General features: G+C 36.7%; 2 protein-coding genes across 3 annotated transcripts in view; one reads left to right on the forward strand and one right to left on the reverse strand.

Moving 5' to 3' along the window:
• The window catches only part of ORC3 (origin recognition complex subunit 3), a 66,116-nt gene that overhangs the window by 11,749 nt on the left and 27,130 nt on the right, over positions 1-27,237 (reverse strand). For both annotated transcript variants that reach the window (XM_059177118.1, XM_059177119.1), the window contains 3 exons: positions 15,572-15,688; positions 14,503-14,582; positions 1,692-1,825 (listed from right to left, as the gene is read on the reverse strand). In XM_059177118.1, coding sequence (XP_059033101.1) covers positions 1,692-1,825; positions 14,503-14,582; positions 15,572-15,688 — 331 coding nt within the window. The remainder of the gene's footprint in view (positions 1-1,691; positions 1,826-14,502; positions 14,583-15,571; positions 15,689-27,237) is intronic.
• On the forward strand, positions 16,274-17,459 carry LOC131833618 (chromobox protein homolog 3-like). Its single transcript, XM_059177123.1, has one exon. The coding sequence runs from the start codon at positions 16,382-16,384 to the stop codon at positions 16,931-16,933; it is 552 nt and encodes a 183-aa protein (XP_059033106.1). The 5' UTR covers positions 16,274-16,381; the 3' UTR covers positions 16,934-17,459.

A 27,237-nucleotide genomic window follows, 5' to 3' on the forward strand; every position in this document is an offset into this window, starting at 1 on the left:
TAATTTCACTTTATTATTAACAATGTGTCATTTTGAGAATAAAGAAATACAGATCTTTCTTCAAGACATTGGTTTTGCTCCAACTTGTAAAATTCTTTACCTTTCGAATGGTAATGATCTTAATCTTCAAACTTCCCATTTCTAAAAGCTGCATTCCTTTATTATTTAGTATGCCACAGAATTTGTTTCACCAACTTGTTAATTTATTGTGATATCTTAAGTTTTAATTTAGACAAATCTGAGTCCAATTTTGTAAAAGACTGAAATTTACCCAATTTACTTATATTAAGTCTTTTACCTAATTTGTGTCCTTAAGGGTGTCCCCTCACTGTCCTAGTGGCCACGGTTAAGGGGCATTTAAATTATGAATGAGGGAGAACAAAACAAAACAATGAGTTGGTTTAAGAGAGGTGGCTCTAGCCTGGGTGCTAGCACTAGCTACCTGTGGGATCCAGAGCAAGTTACATTTTCCTCCTGGGCTTTAGTTTCTGTTTGTAACCGAACTCAATGATCTCTATGATACCAATTTCTAGTCCTTTAAAATTTTATGATTTGAAAAATGGCTTGGCTCATGCTGTACTGCAAAAGAGCAGCGCCTACAAAGAACCTGAAGCAAACCCTCTTACTATTGTTCTTCCTCATTCTGGCTGCTCAGGTCACTCCAGGCAAGCAAACTGTCTCTTCGTCTTCCACTGACTAAGCACTCATCAGGTACCTAGCATGGCAGCTGTGGACAGATACGGAGGGAGTTCGGCAAAAGCAGTTTCCTTTCACCCAAAGGATTCTCAGGACAAAGGAACCCTTGCCAAACAGAGAAAGGATTGATTCAGACATTCCAAGCGAAGAATTTTCACCAAGCCATGTCCCATCTATGGGTTTACATACCAAGCTGCCTCTTTCCCTCCCCTCCCAAATTACAATTTCCCTCTAGGGGGAAGTAAAGGGTGCACACTTGTTTTGTTTGTTTTACCAAAAGAATGCCATCCTTTAGTGCCAGAAAAGAGCAAGAGCCCATGAATGGTCAGGATCAATCCATGGTGCCCTATGAGAACACAGAAGTCTGGCTGCATTAGAAAGCAGAACCTGATCACCTATCCACAATTAGGCTACGCCTGCACTCAGCAAACAGAAGTGATGGCGTGGCAGTCAGGCAAAATCAAGGAAATGATAACACTCCAACACTGGGGGATGCCAGGCTGCCTCAGTCTGCTTAGGACTGAAAGACTCCAGTTTTCATAAATCCAATTAAAGCCGACTTCATGCATATTTTGGTAATCAGCATACCAATGAGCCTCATTGCTGTGAAAGTGGTTCACAGCTATTATTTTTCAGGATTACAAATGATTTATGCAGTGTTTTTGAAATCTATAAAGAACTTGATGAAAAGCTTAAGAAAAAACATCTAAAAGGAGTCCTTAATTATGATGCCCTGCTACTCTCTCCAATCTTTTTGATTTCTTTTTGTTTTTTTTAAAGGTAAGTCCTTTAAACTGTCCGTCTGGAGGAAGAATTTTTTTTTTTCCTGCCCATTTGATGCTTTCATTGTTTAAACCAACTCTGGAAGAGAACGATTTATCTTTTTTGTACTGGTCAGGATATGACATTCTGAGGGCTGGTATGGGATTTTTCCATGTTATTTTATTTAAATGACTGTCATAACCAGTAGAATTGGCAAGATATTATATTCTCACCATCAAGACTCTGAAACTGGGCCAGAAACTCCTCTATTCTCTTTGCTGTGCTCCCAAGCTGCTTTTCAGAAGAGGACTTAAAAACCTGGAAACATTTCTGAAGTATGGCCATCAGTTCATCCTTTGCCAACATCCTGGAACAGAATCAGTGACAGGAGATATACTGTAACTGGAAAATTAATATACTTAAAAAACACTGTCTGCATATTAAATGTTTCGATGGTGTAAATTCTTCACTAGTAGCTACCAAATTTGGGGGAGGAGATCTTCTTCAACATACGTGACATTTCAGAAGTATTTAGAAAAGTTCTCATGATGAAACCCAACTTAGAAAACTTACAGAGCTCCGTGCTCACAGCCTGACGGCAGCAGGTACACCATGTTTGTAATACGGAGCAAGCTAGTAAACTCCTCTGACCCTTGGTTTCCTTATCTATAAAATGGAAATAAGAATTCAAGTATCTAATTAAGAAAGAAGATGCATTTGAAGACTCTAGCACAGTGCTTACCACCTAGTAGACATTTAAGGTTAATGTTCCTTTCCTTCAGCTCTAAGTATGAGACAGAATGTCTGCTGAGGATACAACACATAGGCTACATTAAAGTTTGTTTGAAAGGATTAAAAAAAATCACAATCATTTCTCTAATTATTACTATTTTAGCTGTATTTTACATCTTCTGTGGGCTTTATGAACATCAGTCAGTAAATCCATTAAACTTTAAAAGAGGTAAGCAATTCTCTGTGTTTTATATAGCACAGGTGGAATGGTTGTATTAAGTCCACAGAGGAGATCTTTGTTAGAAATGGAGAGAACACAGATCTTCTAAAATTAGGATCCTGTTCTCAGAATCATTAGGAGATCTCCACTAAGATCAAATTCAGTAACAGAATGAAATGGAATTAGGTCAATATTAGTAATCATTAAATGCCATGACAGAAGTATAAACATTATTCTCAGTAAATGGACCTAAGTAACGAAGACTATGATGATTGTAAGTTCTTAAATTAATCATGAAGGAACACTCAGACAGATCCAAAATGTGGGCCATTCTACAAGATAACCATCTTAGGTTTGACATTTTTCATAATAAAAAACCTGGGAAAAATATTAATATTACTAAGTTAGCTAAAAGATATAAAACTAAGGGGCGCCTGGGTGGCTCAATGATTAAACGTCTGCCTTCAGCTCAGGTCACGATCCCAGGGTCCTAAGATCAAGCCCCGCACTGGGCTCCCCGCTTGGCGGGAAGCCTGCTCTCCATCTTCCACTCCCACTGCTTGTGTTCCCTCTCTTGCTGCCTCCCTCTGTCAAATAAATAAAATCTTAAAAAAAAAAAAGATATAAAGCTAAGTAGACTAAGACTATTGAGAAATTAAGCTGATTACTTCAACTAAAATTTAAACCCAAACCTAAAAATTAAAAAAATGTCAAATAGCCAATAAATATGGAAACTGGTAGGTAGGGGTGGACAAAAGTAAACTTCTGCCCAGTTTTAAGAAAAAGTACAAAATCTTCTCTTCCTCCTTCCATAACAATAAAATATTTATCCGAAGTATTAGTAATCTTTACCTGGGAATGAAAGGCAACTAACAGGTCAAAGAAAATTAAGCCAACACATTTAATTTTTAATTACATTCGACATGATTTAAAATGTCTGGCTTTCTGTTGCCTAGATGGAATTAAATTGTTGAGAGTTAACTCAAAGTCAGATACACTTGAACAACCTGTTATACCTAACCTTTAGCCCTACTCAAATAGCCAAGATCAGCATTTTCTAGGTCCAAGGAATCACCGGCACAGGCTTGCTAGGAGGGGCAGCAACCTGAGAACTAGCGGCCCAGGCTGCAGGCAGCCACACCTGGCATCTGTTTGCAGCTTAGAAAACGGAGTGTTGAGGTAGGCAAAGCCCAGCCTATTACTCACTCTCAGAAGCGCAAGAAAAATGGCCTTAAGTCATATAATTTTGAAATCAAACTTTATAGTCCTAACTTTTAATGTGGCATTTGCTTGGATGAGGTAGATCCTTCACTTCAGATGTAAACTTCTAGAAATTCAGAAAGTTATTACTCTTTTTATTATTAGCCAAAGACAATGGTCTTGTAGCTTCCAGAGTAGCAAAAGATCTTGCACTTATCCAAGTACTCTTTGGTTTAATATTAAACAAAACTTCAAGGCTAATTGAGCTAATAATGTGATCAACACAATAAAACCATTAATTAAATTTTTTCAATCTAATTATACATACACAAAATCATCATAAACCTGCCTATCATCTAGTTGCTACAACAAATTAAGAAAAAAGAAGTGGTACAAGCATTAGAAAAGAAGATGCAATTTATTATTTGCACACAATGTGACTGTAAGGTTAGGAGATCTAAAAGAACTAAGTATTAAAGAGTGTGAAGGACGCATGGGTGTAGGGCATGTATACACATACACCTGTGTCAGGGCCTCACATATACATGTAATGCATTTGATACAGAACTATGTAACGGAAAAAGGGGCATGCTCAAAATGGCAACAAAAACTATAGAAAACGCAGCAATGTATTTTACAACTACGTAAGACATATAACAAAAAGAAAGCCCTGAATAAATGGACATTTTAAAGTTCTAACCTCCATACTGTATAGAAACAAATTCCAAGTTAATCTATACCTTTAATACATTTTGAAACAAAATTCCAGTGGGTATTTCTTTAAAACCCAACAAAATTATTCTAAAACATATCTGCAAAAATAGTCATTCCTAAAAAGGGGGAACAATGTGTATATACTTAAGTGTGTGTAGTAGGGCTATGAATTTATCAAAAGGGGTAAGATACAGTGATTAAAATCAGACAGTACTTTGTAGGAATGGACAGGAAATAGTGAGAGTAAGAGTCTATAAAGAGATTGAGGACCATATGGGAATTTGATCCCATAGCATTTCTAATCATGGGATAGGATGTACTGGAAATAACTAGCTTGAGAAAAAGAGATTACTACACCTCTTATTACACCTATTTCAGAGAGAATAATAATGCGCGTATGACATGGGGGTGGGGAAAGAAGCAGTCCATCAATCATGAGATACTAGAAGAAAATAAAGATATTTAACCCTTGTAATATCTAGAATCAGCAAGAGTATGGGGAAACAAATACTGACATATTGCTGGCACAAGTGTACCTTGGAAAAATACTGTTATTTTAGACACAGAAAGTCTGTGTGTATGTATGTTTGTATGTACTCTGTGGAAATAATAATACAAACATATCAAAGCATTCAGCCTTGGTGACTACTGTTAACAATGAAGAATTAGAACCTAAATACAAACTGATCTGAACCAAGTCTGGCTTGGCATCCACGTACCACACCTCAAGATACAGTGTCCATGGTAGACTATTAGATGCAAAACACGTACTACCACAACAAAAACCAACCAAATTCCACAAAAATCCAAAATTGTGTAACATCAAATACAGTATGACTTAACACCTGTTGGTGCCTGGAAAAAGATCTGAAAAGTACAAATTGCAAATGGTAAATGATGGCCTTCAAAGTTATAAAACACAAATGGCAGTATCTGAAAAGCACTGTTATGTTTTCATTTAGATTATTATTAGAATAACTCCAACCAGCACTTTGGACAAACCAAACTTAACTGAACAAAACTAAAAAATGAAAATTTTATCCCTGAAAGCTTGTTAATATATACTAGCATCCCAAATACAAAATTAAGGATTGAGTCTAGCCACTAGACCAGCATTTTTCAAACTGAGTTTTCAAAATGGGTTTTAACAATTACGTAAGTCATAAAACCCTTACTTCTTTCCTTCCCTCCTCCCTTGAGTGAACACTTATTAAATGCCTACTACACACCAGGCACTGTTCTGGGCATTTGGGATTCATCTCATGAAGACCCCTGTCTTCATGAAACTCATATTCTAGCAAAGAGTTGAGGAGGAGGGGTGCGGGTAGGGCACAGACAACAAACAGTATCTGTCTACCTCATATTACTATATATATATGCTAAAAATTGGTATTACATAAAAGTGTTGAGCAGAATTAAGGGGGGGGGGAGTTGGGAGAGGAGTAGATGGGCTTCAATTTTAAAATGATTACTAGGCCTCACTAAGAAGATGACATTTGACCAAACGTCAAGGAGGCGAGAGAGTCAGCCATATAAATACCAGGCATAGAAAACAATGCCTGCAAAGGTCCTACACTGAGTGTATGTCTGCATGTTCAAGAACACGGCAGCCAAGGTGCCTGAAGTGGAAAGAGAGACGACCAAGCAGTAGGAAATGAAATAAGAGAGGCAATGAAGATCATGTAGGGTCATTATGGTACAGACTGTGGCTTTTACTCTGAGTAAAATGGGGAGTTAATGGAGACTTTTGAGCTAAGGAGTGATATGTATTTTAGAAGGACTGAGCTAACAGATGTTTTGAGAAAAACCTGTAGGGGAACATGTATAGAAGCCAGGGAAACCAATTCTGCGATTTTCCAGGTAAGAGAACAGTGACTTGGATAGTGGTGGTACCAGTGAGGGAAAGGTGGCAAGAGGAAGTTTGATTCTTGATATATTTTGAAGGCAGAACCCAAGTTTTTGGTTTTCAACAATGAGAAGGATAAAAAGACCACTGAAAGATTTTAAGTTTAAAGGGAAAATTAGACGTTCAGTTTTGAACGTGTTATCATTGAGATGTATTTTGGGTATGTAAGTGGAGACTTCAAATGGGTACATGGAGTAACAAACTTGCAGTCATAAGAAAAGTGGGCTTTCGAGTAAGCCCTAGCACAATGTAATGTTAAGGTGTCAGGGAGAAGAAAAACTACCAAAGACCGAGAAGGAGCATGCAGCCAGGTAGGAGAAAAACCGAGTTTGGGTCCTGAAAGTCATTAAGGGAAGGAGTGATAAAACTGTGTTAATGCTGATAACAGGTTAACACAAATAAAGATGTAGAACTGACCATTAGATTTAGGAACATCAAGGTCACCAGTGACCTTAATCAAAGTAGTCTATTAATAGAGTGCAAAATCCAAATCAGTTAAAAAGAAAATGAGGAGAGAGGAACTAGAGACAGTGTGACAATGCTTTTGAATTCTGGCAGATCCCATTTAGCATTTAGCTTTAAAAGAAATAGAATAAAATAGAAAAAAAAGTATCAGAATTAAAAAGTGTGAAAGCCACCCCACTAAAGACAAAGGAAAAAGCACATTAGGATAGGTCACATTAATGCTGAAAAAGAGCTATTTAACTTTAAACAACCTGATTAAGTGATTTTTATTTTATCACCATCACGTAAATGATTCAAAAAAGGCTTGTGATACTTAATGTGTTAAAAGCTTTATGGGTTGTCATAAAAAAAAAAAAAGTTTCCTTAACTAAGAAAGGGAATCATTTAGCAATCATTAAAAACAATCATCCTTGAGGGCAATGAGTGTTCTGCTTCATCATGCAGAAAGCCAATAATTCCTGGTTAAGTACTGATTATATAAATGTCTGATTGAGAACAGGCAATAAGGAGAAACTGGCCAATCCATGGCTAATGCAAAAAATCCTCTAAATAATGAGTTCTCAGGCTTTAAACAGACATTTTCATTAATCAGCTTCAAAAATTCAAACCTGCAAATGTATCAGTGAAGACTAGAAGAAAACAAAAAAGCTTACCAAAAAACCATATTCACAGAGATTATCTTCTTCAAAGACAACACAACAAAGTATCTGATATGGTAACAAGTGAAACAGAAACCAAAAATATGCATAATTCCTCCCAACCCTGACATTTCATGTTAGATGCTACTTCCTTTGAGAAACTGCTTGACCTCCTCAGTGAAGGTTCACTGTCCAGACTGTTAGCTCCTTAGCACCTGAGACCTCACCCACCACGGCACTTCTTACTCTGTATTCTAACTGACTACTTGGCCACCTTAATCTCTCACTTGACCAATATTCAGTGTAGGTTAAGGAATAGGGTCATCTTTGTAATTACATCAGTGGTTCCACATAGCAATCATTTAAAAAAAACCTTTTTTGAATGGATGAACAAGGCAATGCCATACACTGATAGTTTGACCTTAGGCCTTAAGGAACAATAGTTTCTCTACTGACAAATTAGTTCAGGTAGGGGAGCACTTAGAAGTTATAGTGCCCTTTGTGGGAACTATGCTCTTTTATGTATGTCAAAACGAATAAATTAAATTATATCAAATGGTTAGAAACAAACTTTAGTAAACTAAAATACATACATACCTTATGATGCGCTACTTTTTAATTTTTATATATCATATTTATTTATATTTCTTTTTAAAAGAAAAAAGTAGTCAAATTAAATTTGATTAGCTATTTCTGAGTTTTTAAAGCAACATTTCTTAGCTACCTGTTCATTTTCTAGCAGAAAATAGTACAACACCAAATGTTTGATAAATAAAAACTTAAAATAAATTTCCAGATCTTTTTTTTTTTTTTTTTTTGTCTATTAAAAAAGCCATTGCTCACTACTAGCAGTGGAGGACCTTATTTCATTTCAGAACCAATCTGAGATCACTTCCCTCCAGCCATGTAGCTTCTCCACCAATAAAGCCTTTTCTTTTCCTTTGATGGCTTGATTTTTTCCCTCAATTTTGCATACTCTATTCTTATTCCCCTTTATTTTCTATAACAGTGTTTTTAAAGTGTGGTCCTTTGGACTGATTACGTGTCCAAATGTGACGGAGTGCTTGTTCAATGCAGATTCCTTCTGCCCCACAGCCAGGTTCCCAAGAGATTCCAAATCTCTGTGGAGAGGGCAAAGGAATACATATTTTCTACACCTCTGCTGACTCTTATGCACACTAAAGCCTGAAAATCAGTACTATAAAAACTACGACTATATACATCTTTTGCTACAAAATGAGCTTGAACAATTCAGCTGTTTGATTTTACCCCAAGTGTACACATGACTGTGGAGGACCTCATGTGGCACCAGTTCAGGACTGGCAATCCTTGTTCTAAGAAAGAAATTACATTTTAACTGTACAGTCTCATATAAATGCTGCATGGACAAATCTCGATCCTCAAAAGTTAAATTATGCTATTGAGGAAGCATCCCCAAGACTGTGGAGCTGTGCTGTTTCTTGACTAGAGATTCAAATGTCATCTAAAGCTGATCTGCAAAATCAGGAAACAGTGCATTATTTAGATTCCAAATCTCTAGTCTCTTTAAACTAAAGTGATCAAATGTTAATTTTATTACTTGGGTCATGTTTTCTTAACTCAATGAAAGCTGAGCTGACCTGCTAATATATTACTGTTTAACTCAAAAGCCTTACTCAGAAATCAGAGTAATTTCTTTCAGCCTAAAGTAAATTCCTTCAGCTATCAATCAACTCCAGTTTACAAATCTGTTTCTATAGCAAACTTGTAAGGTTACACTTGGGATAAGCGGACTAGACACTGTTCCTTTAATTTAGAGGTCTACACTCTGTGCCAAGATGCCTCGTGTTAGAGTAGAACAGGGTTTTTGTCCACAGATGCTTGCTTGACTGGTTCACTTTAGTATTTGTGCTGTGTTCTGAACATGGACTACTGGCCACAAACCCACAGAAATTACCTTTTATATACCTCTCAAATAATTGGGATAGGGCTGAAAAATGGACCTGACTTTGAAGATTTAGATTTAAATTCCAGCTCTGTCAACTACAGAAAAGGTACTCAATGTTTATGTCTCTGGTTTCCTTATTTGGAAGAAAATGAGATAATCTTTGATGAGTAATTCTCAATTATAGGGCAAGGGGCAGAATAAATTCCCTAAGACGGGCACACTTGTCATTACCCTCAAGCCAAGAATCACTGCCACAGCAACGCATGGTAACTGATGTGCGATTGCAGTATTGTTCAGGTCCAGGTATTCCATTGTGTTCCTGTAAGTCGGGGACTCTATGACTTTTGTCAACCCTTAAAACCTCATTACTGGGGTGCCTGGCTGGCTCAGTGGGTTAAAGCCTCTGCCTTCGGCTCAGGTCATGATCTCAGCATCCTGGGATCGAGCCCCGAATCGGGCTCTCTGCTCAGCGGGGAGCCTGCTTCCTCCTCTCTGCCTGCCTCTCTGCCTGCGTGTGATCTCTGTCGGTCAAATAAATAAATAAAATCTTTAAAAAAAAAAAAAAAAACCCTTATTACTGAAGCAAGGATTTTTGAATTTTAAAAGTCTGAAAAATTCTTGATCAAGTGTTTGATTTCTAGATGGCTGTTAAGAAATTTTCTCCAACAGAAAGGCAAATTTTTCCTCTTAAGTTCTTTCACAGCTGACCACAAAAAGCCCAGGGTACTCACCTAGCTCACTGCTGTGTTAGCATCATTTTTACCACTTCCTGTTTGCAAATGGTGTTTTAAGTGAAATATATCCTTATATAATGACACATGCTCAAGTGAAATATTAACCAACTCATATCCTGTATGGGGATGTGGTCTTCATGCTCCAAGAGTTGACTGAAAGAACAAAGTCTATGGGAGACATGTGGAACCAACGCACTCATGTCAAATTATGAGCTATTATAAAGACATACTTGCATGCTTCCCACATGCACACCAATGTCTGTTGCACACATTTTAAAATTAACTGTGGGGCACCTGGGTGGCTCAGTGGGTTAAGCCGCTGCCTTCGGCTCAGGTCATGATCTCAGAGTCCTGGGATCGAGCCCCGCATCAGGCTCTCTGCTCAGTGGGGAGCCTGCTTCCTCCCCTCTCTCTGCCTGCCTCTCTTCCTGCTTGTAATCTCTGTCTGTCAAATAAATAAATAAATAAAATCTTTAAAAAAAAAAAAGTAACTGTGACATAAAATTTTGTAAGTCTTTTCCTACTAATGAATACGTGACATTTCCCCCATTATAAATACCTTATAAATACATTTTAAAATTGAGATAATTAGGCGAGCCTGAGTGGCTCAGCTGGTTAAGCACCTGCCTTCAGCTCAGGTCATGATCCCAGGGTCCTGGAATTGAACCCTGTGTAGGGCTCAGCGGGGAGTCTGCTTCTCCCTCTCCCTCTGCTCCTCCCCTCTGCTTCTGAGCTCTCTATCTCTCTCAAATAAATCTTAACAAAATAAAAATTAAAATATAAAATTGAGGTTAACATACTAATGTGTACAACATAAATTATTTGATATTTGTGTATATTGTGGAATGATTACCATAAGTCCAGTTAACATCCATTATCACACAGTTATACAAACTTTTAAGATCTACTCTCTTAGCAACTTTCAAGTATGCACTACAGTGGTATTAATTACAATCATACTATACATTACATCCCCAGGGCTTCTTTATTCTACAACTGGAAGTCTGTACCCTTTGACCGCCTTCACACATTTTGCTCACCCTGCAACTCTGACAAGCACTAATCTGTTCTCAGTATGGAGTTTGATGTTATGGCAGGACTTCCTTCTTTTTAAGGATGAATAACATTGTGTGTATGTGTGTTTCTTTATCCATTCATCAACTAATGGACACTAGTATCATCCATCAGTGCTGTTATCTTTTTGAATTAGCATTTTCATTTCTTTCAGATAAATAACCAGAAGTGAAATTGCTAGGTTAAATGGTAGTTCTATTTTTTTTTAATTTTAAAAAAAAATTTTTTTAAAATTTTTTTGAGGAATTTTTAATTTTTTGAGGAATCTCCACAGTTTTCTATAATGACTGCACCAATTTACATCTCCACCAATTGGGCACAAGTATTCCTCACAATTTGTGAGATGTGGGGTGTTACATCCCAACAGGTGTGAGGTGCTATTTCACTCACTGTGGTTTTGATTTGCATTTCTCTGGTGATTAGTGATGCTAAAGCATCTTTTCATGTACCTGTTGGCCATCTGTACATCTTCTTCAGAAAAATGTCTGTTCAGATTAGATCCTCTTCCCATTTTTTAATCCACTGTTTTCTTCTACTGAGTAGGAATTCTTTATGTATTTTGCATATTAATCCCTTCTCAGATGTATGATTTGCTAACACTTTCTCCCATTTGATAGGTTGCCTTTTCATTTTGTTGATGGTTTCTCGTTTACTCTGTAGAAGCTTTTCAGTTTCATATAGTCCCATTTGTTTATTTTTACTTTTGGTGTCAAAGCCCAAATATCATTGCCAAAACCAATGTCAAGGACTTCACTTATGTTTTCTTCTAGTTTTGTGGTTTCAAGTCCAAGGCTTTAATCCATTTTTGAGTTGATTTTTATGAATAATGTAAGAAAGGAATCCAGTTTCCCTAATACCATTAATTGAAGAGATTGTCCTTGCCTCATTATATATTCTTGTCTCCTCTGTCATAAATTGTCCATACATGTGTGGATTTATGTCTGGGCTCTCCATTCTATTCACCTATGTGTCTTTTTTTAAGTCAATGCTATACTCTTTTGACTACTACAACTTTGTAATATAGTTTGAAATCAAGAAGCATAATGCCTCCCCACCTGTGTTCTCAAGATTGCTTTGGCTATTCTTTTGTGGTTCCACACAAATATCAGGAATTAATACTTTTTAATGGTCACAAAATATTTCATCAAGTTAATCTATGGTTAAACATATCAGTTTCCAGATAAAAAGGATTTTTCAAGAGGAATACTGTATTTAAGGAACTTAACAAAAAAATCAAGTTGGAAATGTTACTAGACTATGTTTCTAGAAATAGTACCTTAGTTTTTCTTCCCGTGACATTCAGTGATCATTTTCATCTTCTATTCTCTCATGACTTGAACTGTTTGAAGACAGATGATGAGAATGTCTGGTTTCCTATATTCAGATGATTCCGACTTAAGAGTGCCTAAACTGACAAGTGTCCCTGTCCAATCTCCACAAAAGGGAAAAGAAATCCAGTCTGGGGATTTTCAGATTCTTGTAGTGCCCAGACTCTAACCTGTCCTTGCTGCACCTGCCATATTTTATCCTTAGTGCTTTTTTTATTCCAATGTTTCTGACCTCAGCTTAGCCAGATGACTGAAACTTCACTTTCTATTTGTTGTTTCTGCTTTATTCAGATCCCCAAATCCAGATTTTAGATCTTAGCAAAGAACAATGGAGGTACAATAGCTGTGAAGTCAGATATGGAATAGAATTCTGGTTCCATCAATAGCTAAGAGATCTCAGGCAAATCATTTAAGCCCTATGAGTGCTTCAGTATCCTGAGTTGTAAAGTTTGGATAATATTATGTGTGCAAAGGTGTGCTTACATTATTAGACAGGAAATGTATTGGAAGGTCCCAACACAGTGCCTGACAAACTGCAAGCCTTCATAAACAGTCATTATGACTATCACCATTCCTATTATTGCTCATGTTTTCTTACTCTAGTTTGGAACTGGCCTTGGCATTCTTGATTCTTGAATTGTATCCCAAGATTACCAATGCCAGAAAGTACAGAAAGAAAAGATCAAACCCCTCTCTGACAAAGGAATCTATGAATTTGAAAATACTCAACTGAGAAAGGAAGACAATAATCACAAAGATTAAAGAGGAAACTCAGCAAGAATCAACTGGGTGTTGAGACAGGCATGTTGACTTGAATAAAAAGCAAACGAAGTCTCAGTTGACATATAGAAATACACAGAAATTTCTTAGTGGCATTTTAAAAAATGAAATAAAACACAACTTTTCAGTGGCAATCTAGTTTCCATGGGGAGCTATTTTTCCAGATAGCATAAAATTAACTTCCTATCTTATGCTGTACTTGCTAGATCACTAACATTTGTATTATTAAGTCTCTGGACTTAAAGTGCTTTCAATGTGACTTTTCCTCCTACTGTGCCCATCTGTTCTTTTCTTGTGCGCCCAGAGGAAGCCAAGGCTTAATAAATATTCAGTCCTCAGACTTTTCTTTAAATGATATTTTCATATAGCATTTATATTCCCTGAGGAAAATTATAAGTCTGTGTGCAGAAACTTAACTCACATTTGATTTCCCTTTTTTCATTATACAAGTGGACATTAAGACTAAAAAGTCACCATATATATAAGAAATAAAGCCAAGAAAACAAATGACTATTAACTATAAAAAGCAAATTTGTCAGGGTGGTAAGCGATCTTTGCTGTCTGATAATACCACCAAGATAGCTTACTATTCATATAATATTAGGTAAATAATTTATGATATCCAGTGTTCATGCAGACAGGGCCATCTCAGATGGGCCAATACCATCTGAGATGGCCAATGCCTCATTATTGCTCCTCATATAGTTCAGCAGTGGCTGCCTTCACAGGATGCATTTTACCCAGCAATGCTGCTCCTCCACCCATCCTGGTCAGGCCATGGTGAGCTCTATTTTCCCTGCCAAGACATCAAGCCAGTAAGATTAAAATTATCCATACCTGGTGCTCCTGAGCAGTGCAGCTGGTTAATCATCTGGCCCTTGGTTTTGGCTCAAGTCATGATCTTAGGGTCAGAGATTGAGCCCCACGGTGGGCTCCATGCTCAACTTGGAGTCTGCTTAAGACTCTCGCTCCCTCTGCCCCTTCCTCACCACCCTCCACCTACTCTCTCCCCCTCTCTAAAATAAATAAATAAATCTTTTTTAAAAATTAAAAAAAAAAGTATCCATACCTAACCTAAGCTCTCCTTAGGTAGTTAAACACTCCTTTTACTTTAAAAATCGCAAGTTCAAAAACAAGGTACAACCAGCAAAGAAATGGATGGTTGTTACATTAAAAACATCATAAACCACAGACACAAATTCAACATATATACAGATATTAGACACAACATGGCTACTTATGAAACTCCTTGCAGGCAGAATTCTGGAGGAGGCTGTTACTTATTGGCAGGCTTACAGCAGACAAAAAGAAAACAGACCCAACTACCTCAGCAGCTGCAAGGCTGACACATACTCCTCTGAATCCCATATGTTCTTTTCTAAACAAGTGCAGTAGAGCTCTCTGATCTGTAAGTAAAAAGTACACTTGTAAGGAACCAAAAGTGATGTACTAAATTGTACACTACTCGTTTGGCAAAATCATCAATAATCAAGACAAAAAATAAATCTTATTAAAAACAACCATTTTCTTTAGATGACTACAGACTGGGCATATATCACATACTCAGGCTTTTTAAGAATAGTATTTACATAAAAGCAAAATAAATATTTTATTTATTTTAAATATATATATAATATAAATATAATATATATTTATATAATTTAATAATAAATATATATGTATATAATATTATGTATATTTTAAATATATATATATAAAATATTTTATTTATTTAGATATCAGCCAAAACTGATCACATTGCGATAAGAAAGTAATAAACTTGGTATATGATTATTAAAGAGAATGCTTGATGGCAGAAATCGTCTTCAAACAAATCATTCCTATGTATTTAGATTTGTTCTCTAAGTGTCTGAATGAAGGATGCAAAGATTTAAGAATATAGAATTATTCCAATAACATCCATCCTACAGATGGTTCACAGGTTTCTGGTATGACACAAAGGCCAGTGGAGCATAATTCTGCAAGCACAGAAGTGCTGCCTCCCTTTCAGTTTTTGGTGTAATGCAAGGCTAACCATTAAGCATTCTCAAACAGATTCTTTCCTCTATTTCAATAAGGTGAGGGATCAGCTCTCTTGGTATACGTGACAAGGAAGCATGAAAGAAAAAATGTTAAAATGCTTTAGGACAAATACAGTGCAGAGAGGCAACACCACTGGGATTCATGTGGCTGTTTCTAGTTGCGGCCATCAGAACAAAAAATATTGTTTCAATTACCAGTAATGTGTACAGCTGGAATAGATTTAGACTGTGCGCTCAGTGCATGATTTGGATCCATTTCAAATTCTGATGCCTGAACTGAATACTGCTGAAATCAAAGCAAGAAACTACTAATACTCTGACTGCAGAGATTCCAAAGAGGAAGTTTTGGTTACCTGTCGACCCAACGGATACTTGGGAAGAGAAGAGGTGAACTGATGAAGACATCTCAAAACCAGGAAGTAATTTGAATGGTAAACATGTAAGTTTTCGAGTAATGATTGTGTTTCCTCCTTAAAAAAAAAAAAATCACAGAACACATTATGAATACATATGTCAGTAATTAAAAGAATAAAATCTACTTCATGAATATGTATAATTTCTGGAAAACTGATGAGAGAAGACTCAGAAGTACAAATTAACCTCCTCAATTTTGAGAATCAGTAATGCACACAAAATCTAGGACAAAGGCTGGGCATCTCTGACTTAGTAGCAAGTCTGGAGGTATCTTACACACACCGAAACTAATACCGCAATTTCTGTCTACAGCAGTGCCATTGTAACTAGGTTCCCAGAAATATAAGTGTCCAAAAACGCACCTTGCTAGATGCCTGCCTGTGCCAGTCAGCTGCTGTGTGCCACAGCAAGGCAGGCCCATCATCCTCTACCTTGTTGACATCAGAAGGGTGAGGAGGTCACCAGGGAGTGCAATACCAATGTAATTAACAGTTCTGAGGTTCCACTTATGGTCTATGCTTTTCTCAAAGTACTGGAAGAACTGTGTTTCAAAGGGAAGAAAGGAAGACTACAGAAGAAACACCACAGGTGATTCTGATAAATAAATCCCTGCCTTTTGTTGAGAATTCCAATACTGGCTTTATTCAGTCTTCCATTAAGAAAAACAGGAAAATGGGAGACGCCGCAGACCCGGGACCCGGAGCAGCTCGGAGGCAGTGAATAATAGCTCTTCAAGTCTGCAATAAAAAATGGCCTCCAATAAAACTACATTGCAAAAAATGGGAAAGAAACAGAATGGAAAGAGTAAAAAAGTAGAAGAGGCAGAGCCTGAAGAATTTGTGGTGGAAAAAGTACTGGACCAACGTGTAGTGAATGGGAAGGTGGAGTATTTCCTGAAGTGGAAGGGTTTTACAGATGCTGACAATACTTGGGAGCCTGAAGAAAATCTAGATTGTCCAGAGTTAATTGAAGCATTTCTTAACTCTCAAAAAGCTGGTAAAGAAAAAGATGGTACAAAAAGAAAATCTCTATCTGACAGTGAATCTGATGATAGCAAATCAAAGAAGAAAAGAGATGCTGCTGATAAACCAAGAGGCTTTGCCAGAGGTCTTGATCCTGAACGAATAATTGGTGCCACAGACAGCAGTGGAGAGTTAATGTTTCTCATGAAATGGAAAGATTCAGATGAGGCAGACTTGATGCTGGCAAAAGAGGCAAACATGAAGTGTCCTCAAATTGTAATTGCTTTTTATGAAGAGAGACTAACTTGGCATTCTTGTCCAGAAGATGAAGCTCAATAATTGTTTGCATTGCTTTTTATATATATTTATATATATATATATATATATAAAATCTGGGTCTTTGTTTTTTGATTTATTAGTGTGAAGAAATAAAATTCTAATGAAAATCAAGTTTGACATGTTTGTTTTGAAGTAGTATTGGGGGAGTTGTTGGGGTTTTTGCATCTATAGCACTGGTTACTTTAAACAAATAAAAGCTTTCTGTAGTTGCTTCCTTTATCGGAAAAGAATATTTGAGACCATGATATATTATCCCCCTGCATTAGAGAACCTTTTCTAAAGGTTGGGGGAAATTTTCATAATCTTTACTCAGTCAGAATTTGTGTTTAACTCCTATATGCCTAAGGACCATTCTGGGTTTTTTGTTTATTTAGGGTTTTTTTTGTGTGTATACTTAAAATACGTAAGTGGTTTTTGTTTTTAACATTCACCAAAACAAAAACAGCATTTTATAACCATGGATAAGCCCATGTTTCTGGGATGCTATCATTTTCAGCATTTTAAGAAATAAATCACTTAAACTGAAGTTTTTCCTGAGGCCTTAACCTTCAAATTTTGTAATTAATTGGACAATTTAAATATAATGTAAACAATTTAAATTGGACAATTTAAAAGCAGCCATATCAGAATCCATATCCTTCTCTACAGCCATATAAACGCAAGTATATTTGCAAGATCCCTGAAAGGAAAATTTTATCACTACCAACAACCTCCCCACCCAAATGACAAAACTAGACAAGTCCTTGTGTGTTTTACTTAGGTAAGCAATACTTTAGTTAAATGGACATGTAAAGGTTCCTTCTAGTGAACCATTCCTTTTTAAGAAGTTGAAATTCTCTGTGCTGTATTGACTAAAAGGTCACGATTCATGGACTGTCTACAACTTCCTTCATGGAAGCTAATCATAATCAGATGGTTAGAGATGTTGGCAGTTTAGCACCTGCTGGAGTAAATGGGTGGACAGGCTTGTATAATCCAAATTCTTCACCTGCATGTTTTTTCTTTACCCCAGTTCATTCCTGACATGTAGGCTCAGTCTTTTCAGTATTTGAGTTACTGGTTCAGCAGAAACCAGGAAAAACAGTAACTTTGTAGTCAATATTGTGCTACTGTATATTGTTTACTTTATTGTAAATACTGGTAAACAGTGGTCAATAAATAGTTTTATATTCCTTTAAAAAAAAAAAAAAAGAAAAACAGGAAAATGAGAAAATCCTGAAGCCATTAAGCTTTATAATTTATACTTCAACAAGTATAATATGAGAGTGTCTTAAGAAACTGATAGAATAACTAATCTCACAAATCAGTTTCAAAAGGGTTTTTTGGGGGCTATGTGGAATGGAGTTATGTTTCCTAGAACCTTCTGAAATAGTTTAGAAATGACTTTAAAACATTACCTCCTAGCAACATCCACGTATTTTTCAGACCTCAAATACTTCTATAACTGCTTCATCCTGTAACATTTTCTTAAGAGGATTATGATCTGTGTGGTCTTCACATTTTTTTCTTCTCTAAGAAGTCAGTGAAGGACTTTCACTGTTGGGCTAGGTTTTTCTACCCCAGTAATATCTTGCAGATACCCATTATTTTTAGCAGTCAAGCATGCAGAAGGTAACACCTAGATATCAACAAATTCAAGCAAACCCAACCTATATAAAGCAACAAATCTGATACATGTTTCTAAACTCGAATACACTTAGAAATCAATTCCTTCACGGGCAAGCTAGGTTATTATCGGAAGCACAGGGCAAATGAAAGAAAAGCTTTTAGTATCAAAATGTTTCTCCTCCCAGTATTTGAGTTAGTTGGCAATTTCAAAAATCTAGCTTTCCTATTGTAACAAAGGGCACTTTAACCACCATTGGGAAAGTACATTTTAATTCTAATTTTACAACAAGCTATAACATAGAGGGCGCATAAAGCCACTAATTGTTTGCCTTAATGTATGCCTGAAAAGCTTTTAAACAAAGAAAGTATTCTGGAGAGAAATGAATCTATGAATAATAATCGCTCCTCATGCTTCTCTCACTACCTATTACTTTTGCTTTGTGGAGTGACTGCACGCACAGATAATGGGTGGTGCAGTAGAACTGAATTCACTCAGATGAGGAGAGAAAAGAAATACCTGACACTGTGCGGGCAATGTTGCACCCAGGAACTATGCCTTGGGTAAGGGGAAGATGAGGACTATGCACAGGCTCTTTTCCCAGATGATCTCAGTCCCTGCATGCTTCTGTGTGATATCCCGTGCCCATGGAATTCTAGCGCTTCAAACATGTTCTGTTCTGTTCACAGAGCACAGCAAACTATTTCACCGGATGCTCAACTGAGGAAATGTTCTCGTTCCAAAACTGGAAATAAAACGGTCTATGCCAGACTTCATTAGAGACGATCTGGGATATCCTACTAAGGGATTTTCAGGAGTTATTTTGACCATCTCACACTTTTATCTTATGCTCCCGCTTTGGGACCTACTCCCTATATAAGTAAAGATTTCACTGTTGTTTGTATCTGTGTTCTTACCAGCTGTAAAAGGAAACATCACAAATGATTAACTTTCATCATGTACCCTGTTCTCTGAATTCTTTGTCTTACTCAGATACGTATCTGCAAATGCCTCTCTAGCACCTATCCAAGGCAACAATTCTTGATGCTCTTTATGAATACTTCATAGGTTGTGACGCTGAGAAAATTCTCCACTCAATACATTACTGCAGCATCACACTATGCATATGTAAAAACAAAGCCTGCTGAAATAGTAATCCTCCTTTCCATTAATTTTCTCCTCTGGCATTATTGTTATACACTGGGCATTGTTGCCACTGTTTCATTTCTTAATTGTATTTAGGATGATTCTTCTCAGAGATACACTTTGCCTAGTAATATTATTTCCCAAAGAGATATGCTTTCTTGTATTCTTGAAACACAAGACCTTGTGGTCTTTCCTTATCTCTGACAAAGAGATGTGAACTAAAATGTATTTCTCTTATATCAAATAATCCAATACTCCTTGCTCCTCCACAAACATCCAGGCACGCTCCAACCTCAGGTCCTTTAGGTCCTTTAGGTCCTTCAGGTCTGTTGGGAATTCCCTTCCTCCAGATTCCTGCATGGCAAGCCCTGCAACCTCCTTTAGTCTATAAATTCACCTTCTCAGTATGGTGAACTTAAAATGTCAATGTTGTAGGGGCATTGGGTGGCTCAGTCTGTTAAGCATCTACCTTCAGCTCAGGTCACGATCCCAGGGTCCTGGGATCTAACTCCAAGTTGGGCTCCCTGTTCAGTAGGGAGCCGGCTTCTCCTTCTGCTATTCCCCCTACTTGTGTGCTCTCTGTCAAATAAATACATACATACATACTTAAAAAAAAGTCAATATTATCTTGCTGGATGTGGGCCACATTTATTAATTTTTCAACAAAAGACAAATGTCTGAATTTGCAAGTAAAATGTCTCAAATTGTATAGTTAGCTTGGGTTTTTATTTTTATTTTTTTAAAGATTTTATTTATTTATTTGACAGACAGAGATCACAAGTAGGCAGAGAGACAGGCAAAGATAGAGAGAGAGGAGGAATTAGGCTCCCCGATGAGCAGAGAGCCCAATGCGGAGCTTGATCCCAGGACTCTGGGATCATGACCTGAGCTGAAGGCAGAGGCTTTAACTCACTGAGCCACCCAGGTGCCCCTAGCTTGAGTTTTTAAAAAAAACACTATGGTCCGGGACGCGTGGGTGGCTCAGTCAGCTAAGTGTCTACTTTGGGCTCTAGTCACTATCCCAAGGTCCTGGGATCAAGTTCTGTATCCGGCTCCTTGCTCAGTGGTGAGCCTGCTTCTCCTCTGCCTGAGGCTCCCCCTGCTTGTGTGCACTCCCTCTCTCTGGCAAATAAATAAATAAAATCTTTTTTTTTTTTTTTTAAAGATTTTATTTATTTGACAGACACAGATCACAAGCAGGCAGAGAGAGAGAGAGAGGGAAGCAGGTTCCCCACCGAGCAGGTTGCCCGATGTGGGGCTCGATCCCGGGACTCCAGGATCATGACCTGAGCTGAAGGCAGAAGCCTTAACCCACTGAGCCACTCTGGTGCCCCAATAAATAAAATCTTTAAAAAAATACCACCACCACCACCATTATGGACCTATTAAACAAAAACCACATTAATATTATACTGTGGTTAAAAAAATATATATATATTATACTGTGGTTGCCACCCAATAACTATACATTTTATATGTATAACACATTACTCTATACCCTTTCAAATCAGCCATCTCCAATCACATCAATCCTGTCTGCTATTCAGTCAAAATCATTCACATATTATTATTGACTAATCAACAAGGCCTCTGTTATTACAGAGCTAGTTACTTCCTTTGGAGGGGAAACCAATGACTATGTAAACTTAAATATATACATGGTAAAGAAAATACCATCAGATAGAGTTACATTTGCTTAGTTTTTGCAATTCTCTTCTAGTTTTCATAGTATTTATCACTTTGTGTCCAGATTTTTGGTACAGGGTGAAGAATAACCCCAAGAAGATTTAAAGTATATAATAAAGGCTGTACATTTTTATAATGTTGTTCTTTCAATCAATTCACTCATAACTAAACACTGGCAAAACAGTCATTGGATTTTAGGAAGAGGTATCAGCTGTCCAAAAACACAGCACATCCCCTTGCTAGAATTAAGCATTATTTTTCTCATTAGAGGAATTTTGGCTGACAGTGTTTGGTTCTCAGTGTCTTCTCATGTGACAGCTACCTAATGCAGTGCCAAACCACAGCTCTCTCCCAGCTCTAGCGTGGCGGGAGCACTCATCCTCTCATCTGCCTGGCTCTCCCTGTTCAGTAGCACTTGATGAAGGGTTTGGATCTGAGCTGCCACTTCCCACCCCATTATTGGGCTAAGGCCTTGCTCATCTGATCACAAGTAGTAGTTCATTTGCAGTCATTTTCTTCCTTTCTTCTCTTCTCCTTTTATTATTTTTCCTAATAGATTTTCCCCTCCTCCTGCCCTTAGGTTTTTCTAAAGAAACCAGAACAAAGAGGTGGAAGCAAAGGTAAAAGGCAGGTTTCCATCAAACTCATGACCAAATTCTGTGCTTTTTGAACATGAATCACCACGAAAAGCATATTAAATGGTGAGAAGAAATTCTTGCTCTACTGCAGACTTGCTCTGTGACCTTAGTTTACTTCCTCTCTCTTGGCTGCAGTTCTTCATTTGTAAAATGAGCATACTGAATCAAGTTATCTTTCTAATAGGAATGTATTACAATTCTAAAGGGTCTGAGACTTACTTCCTACTCTCAACCAATTTAAAATCTAGCACGGTACATACGGAATAGAGATGTAAAACATTAACGAATCAGAGTAATAAGACTTCCAACTGTCACTGGCAAGGGACTGAATCTGAATTTTCTACATAGCATGAAGTTGAACTCTTTAAGGGTTGAAACCAAGCAAAAAAACTTTAGGGAAGATTTGAATAAAAATATACAAACTGATTTTCTTATATGAAATATATGAAATTAGTCATTTATTAAATATACTGAGCATAATGTAACTTCTTGACAAGACAGGATCAACATGATTAGGAAATCATTATTGAGAGTGTGATTGGTGTAAACAGCCCAGGATTAAAATGGACCTAATCCTAGCTATGGTGTACTTTTTTTTAAAAAGTCTTTTGAAAATAGTGTGTGTTTATGTGTCTACGTAAATGACATGGGTATATATCCATATTCGTATAAAATACAGACCTGTGTCTATTTGGTGGGAAGAAAGGGATATTTCAAGCCAGAGCTCTGGCTTGAACATGAGCAGCAGCGTGCGGTGCTGCATGACACCTGGCTGCCGGGCTCTAAAGGGCAAATCTGCCTCAGACCGTGTGGTTTTCTCTTGTAAATCAACTTTGCTGTTAACTTGCTACAGTACTGGAAAAGCCCATTGCTCATTTCTCAAACAACAATAATATAGAACCTCGGGCACCTTCTCATCAACTTACACTAATTCTTCTCAACAACTTACTCTTCAGTGAGGTGTCACAGAAAATGTGGGGCTTTGATGTCAGGTCTGGGTATTAATGACAGATCTTCCATTTGCTAATTGTGACACTTTAGATAGGCAAGTTAATTTATCATTTTGTGACTCTCCTCAGTTACACAAAGGGATAAAAACATCTGTCATATGCGGTGGCTGTGACTCAAAATGAAACAATGCATAAAAACTATCTACTAATTGGGAAAAGCTGTTAATATTCTATTCCCCCAAAACATTTGTTCATGGAAAGAAAAAGAATTTCTCACTATTCAAAAAAATTTCCAGTATTTCAAGGCCCTATGTTTCTTACTACCAGATAATAATTATGCAAATGTGGTATGAGGCCACAATCTTCTTCAAAGCTCTCCTTAATTTTGGACTTGAAACAAAATTTCAGGCATAAGCGATAATAAAAGTCCTATCTTTGTAATTATGAAGAATTTGCAAGTTCTGTTTAAGGCACTTTGACAGCTTAATTTCTCATGAAAAATTGTTTCTTAAGTTAAAGGTTTAAGTTAAAAAAAAAAAAAAAAACCTTGATTACTAGAGCAACGCTGTGAGGCAAAAGCATGATAAAATTACATTCAGGAACTGCTCCTGCTATTACACCTAAAACCCATAGTAACAATTTACCTATCTTCAATTAAACAGATGCACTAAAATAACATTTTAATGAGGAATCTAAATAATTTAACTAGTCAGAAAAAAATTACTACTAATGTGTTTAATGAACAAGTAAATAAAGTCCCAGTGTTTTAGAGCCAAAAGAAACTTTAAAGACTATCTGGTAAAACTTCTACCATAGGATTTGAAAGCTACTGAGTCATTAATGGGAGCTTGTGCAAGCTTATTTGGCTTAAACAGAAAAACTTGATCACTGTCAGAAGACAGTTTTTGGCCACTGTATCCAGCTGCACTCAACAATCACTCACGAGACAGACTATTTAGAAATGAAAGAACACACACAATCTTTAGTCTTTTGTCAGCTATACATGGCCTTCCAATGTTGTGCCTTTGTTGAACTTCCAAGTGAATCTTATACAAAGGTTTTATTGTTTAGTCAGCTGAATTTTTAAATTTAAAAGTATACTCTCAAAAAAGCCATGAAGTTTATAAAATACAAAGTTGGCATAAAGCTTAAAAGCTGTAACTATGAAACTGAGTGTCCATAATTCTAAAGAAGTTTTTTTTTTTTTTTTTAACATCTTGAGTCCAGTCAGAGGATAATGGAGATGAGTCATTTAAGTTAAGTGAGAATTTAGATTAGTTCTAATTAAGAAAACAAGGTAAGGGAAACAATAAACATTTCCTTCTAGGCAATCAGTCCAATTCAAGTGGTTATCAAAGAAGGTTTTCAGACCAGCAGCATCAAGCACTACCTGGAACCTTGCTAGAAACGCAAATTCTTTGGGCCCACCTTTAAGTTACAAAAGCAGAAACTCTGGGAATGGAAATCAGTGTTTCAACAAGCCCTACATGATTCTGATACATGCTAAAGTTTGAGAGCCACTGGTTTAGTTCATCAGGGTGGAGAGGAAAGTAGAATCTCAGGGTAGAAAGAATCTAGATACAAATATACTCTGAGGTCTAGGTCTTCAGAATCTGAGCACAGAAAATTGGTACAAAGTGACAAATTTCACAGTAGGCATGTCCATATAACTACATAATCTATACAACCATGTAATACAAGAGTATTACATATAATATGTATAACAATATGTAATATATAAAACTATTATTGATCTTAATTTTTATTATAGTGAAAAGTAATTAACAATATTTATGATTACCTTTATAAACATTTTATTGTGTATTTATTTTTAACTCACTCTCATTTGCTGAACAGACTTTGATCATCATTAACCCTATGAGGAAATCACATTAGGAAATACTGTCCCATTATTGAAGCTTAAATAGGAGGAGTGATTTTTCTAACATACACCTGGCTAAGGAGTAGCTGGAATTGAAATCCAATATTCCTGAGGCCAAAATCAGGATCTTCCCCAATATCACGTTGTATCATATTACTATCATGCAGAATTTTTTCTGATTTCTCTTACTGTGGAAAAATACATATAAAACTTGATTATGTGGGCACCTGAGTGCCTCAGTTGGTTAAGCTTCTGCCTTCGGCTCATGTCATGATCCCAGGGGCCTAGGATCTAAACCCAAGTTGGGTGGGGAGTCTGCTTCTCCCTATTCCTTAGTCCCTCCCCACAACACATGCTCTCTCCTTCTCTCTCTCTTAAATAAAATCTTTTAAAAAATTGATTCTGTGTTTTAAAATAAGCTATAGAGAGAAAGCATTATAAGAATAAAATATACAAAAATCACTTTCACTCTAAACTATAAAAATCAATAGATAACTGATTAATTATTTTCACAGATCTCTTCTGTCCTTTGAATTTAGCAGGTGACCTGCCCATAACTTTCTTAGGATAAAGATACAAATCCTTGTGCACCTTCATATTTCTCACTATGTAAATCTCAAGAAAATATACCTTTAACAAAGTATGCAATCCTAAAATGAATACAGCAAAGGTAATAATGAACAGCGCTGCTAAGTGCACTAGGAACAAGTACAGTATAAATAAATGCTCAGAAAATACATGAAAAGTTCCTGAGAAGCACAGATAAATGTCAAGATTTTTCTACAACAGACCAACCTAGAGATTCTCTCCCTTTATCATCTCAATGGTTAAAGGTACGCTTTAAAAATCTATTCCTGGCTTCTGAAAATATACTCTCACAGGAAATGCACTTAGTAACTAGTGGACTCAGCAGAGAGCTAATCCATCTAATCTTAAAACTCAGTAAACATGTACACATCCCTTTCCACTGGTTCTACCAAAACAGTCTGCACTAGGATTTGAAAACGTCTTATTCTGCTCTAAAAAGGTATAGAGATTATTAAAGTGATTATTAAGCCCAGTCTAGAAGTGATTTTTTAATATGGGACAGCATGGATTCCGCATTAGAAATAATGTTTTAAAAGCCAATGTCCAGTGTCATATTGTATGTCAATTATACCTCAATTATAAAAAGGTCATTCTTAATTTTTTTTTTAAGATTTTATTTATTTATTTGACAGAGGGAGACACAGCGAGAGAGGGAACACAAGCAGGGGGAGCAGCAGAAGGAGAGGGAGAAGGAGAAGCAGGCCTCCCACCAAGCGAGGAGCCCAACGCGGGGCTCAATCCCAGGACCCTGGGATCATGACCTGAGCCGATCGCAGACGTCTAATGACTGAGCCACCCAGGCGCCCCAAGCCATTCTTAATATTTTTTGAGAATTTACAAAAAAAGGAGGTAAGTTAGTATTCAGAGCTATACAGCACACATACCCTCTAGGAACTAATATTCTTCTGTTCAAAATTTGAAGCTACACATAGGACTAGGGCTACTTCAATTTTATCTCAATTTTATTATAATTTTCTACAACTTTTTTCCTCAAAAAAGTCATGAAGAGAATGAAAACAAATGTGACACTACGCATTTCTAGTTGTCCATCATTAAGGGACTTACTAAATAAAATGAAGGTCCATTCATTCCATAGAGTACTATACCACTCTCAACACTGATATGGAATAATTTCCAAGATTAAGTGTAAAATAAAACAAGGTGCAGAGCAGCATATACAATAAACTTATCTTCTGTTAAAATAGGGAACTCCCACAGTATATAATGTTACTTGTGTATGTGAAGAATATTTCTGGAATGATGCATAAGAAACTAGTAACACTGACTATATCTAGCAAGGGGAAGTGGGTGGTTGAAGGATAAAGGTGTGAGGGACTGTTTTATCTTTGCCTTTTGAATTATGTACCATGCCCAAGTATCATTTATTCAAGAAAGGAAAAAAAAAAAAACCTCCTTCTTTTGCTATTCCCTATGTTGAATTGCTAACTCTTAATTTTCTAAGTTCATCACTTCTTTCCTGGCAGTGTATAATCAATATATAATGGTACCTTTTCAAGTCAAATCAATAGCCACTTAGCAGTGGGTCCCTAAGGTACATGGCTTCTATATGCCTTTATTTATGACGGCTTTTAAAAGAACACTAAGATGAGATTGCCTACAGATTCCAAGACTACTATGTGGAAACAAAGTTGAGATCTAAAAATATTTTCGAATTACACCCGTAGTTAACACTTTTTCCTCAATAAAAAAGGTCATCTTAGAACTAAAGTTTTGTGTCACCTTCAAGTCACATTCCTATGATTATGAAGACCCACTAACTCACTGTGAAAAGCATATTAGGATGGACA

This window comes from Mustela lutreola, chromosome 6 (assembly GCF_030435805.1).
Source record: "Mustela lutreola isolate mMusLut2 chromosome 6, mMusLut2.pri, whole genome shotgun sequence".
Classification (NCBI taxonomy): Eukaryota; Metazoa; Chordata; class Mammalia; order Carnivora; family Mustelidae; genus Mustela; species Mustela lutreola.

Excerpts from the sequence above, each read along its gene's own strand:
- LOC131833618 (XM_059177123.1), top strand. The coding sequence starts at position 16,382 with ATGGCCTCCAATAAAACTACATTGCAAAAAATGGGAAAGAAACAGAAT.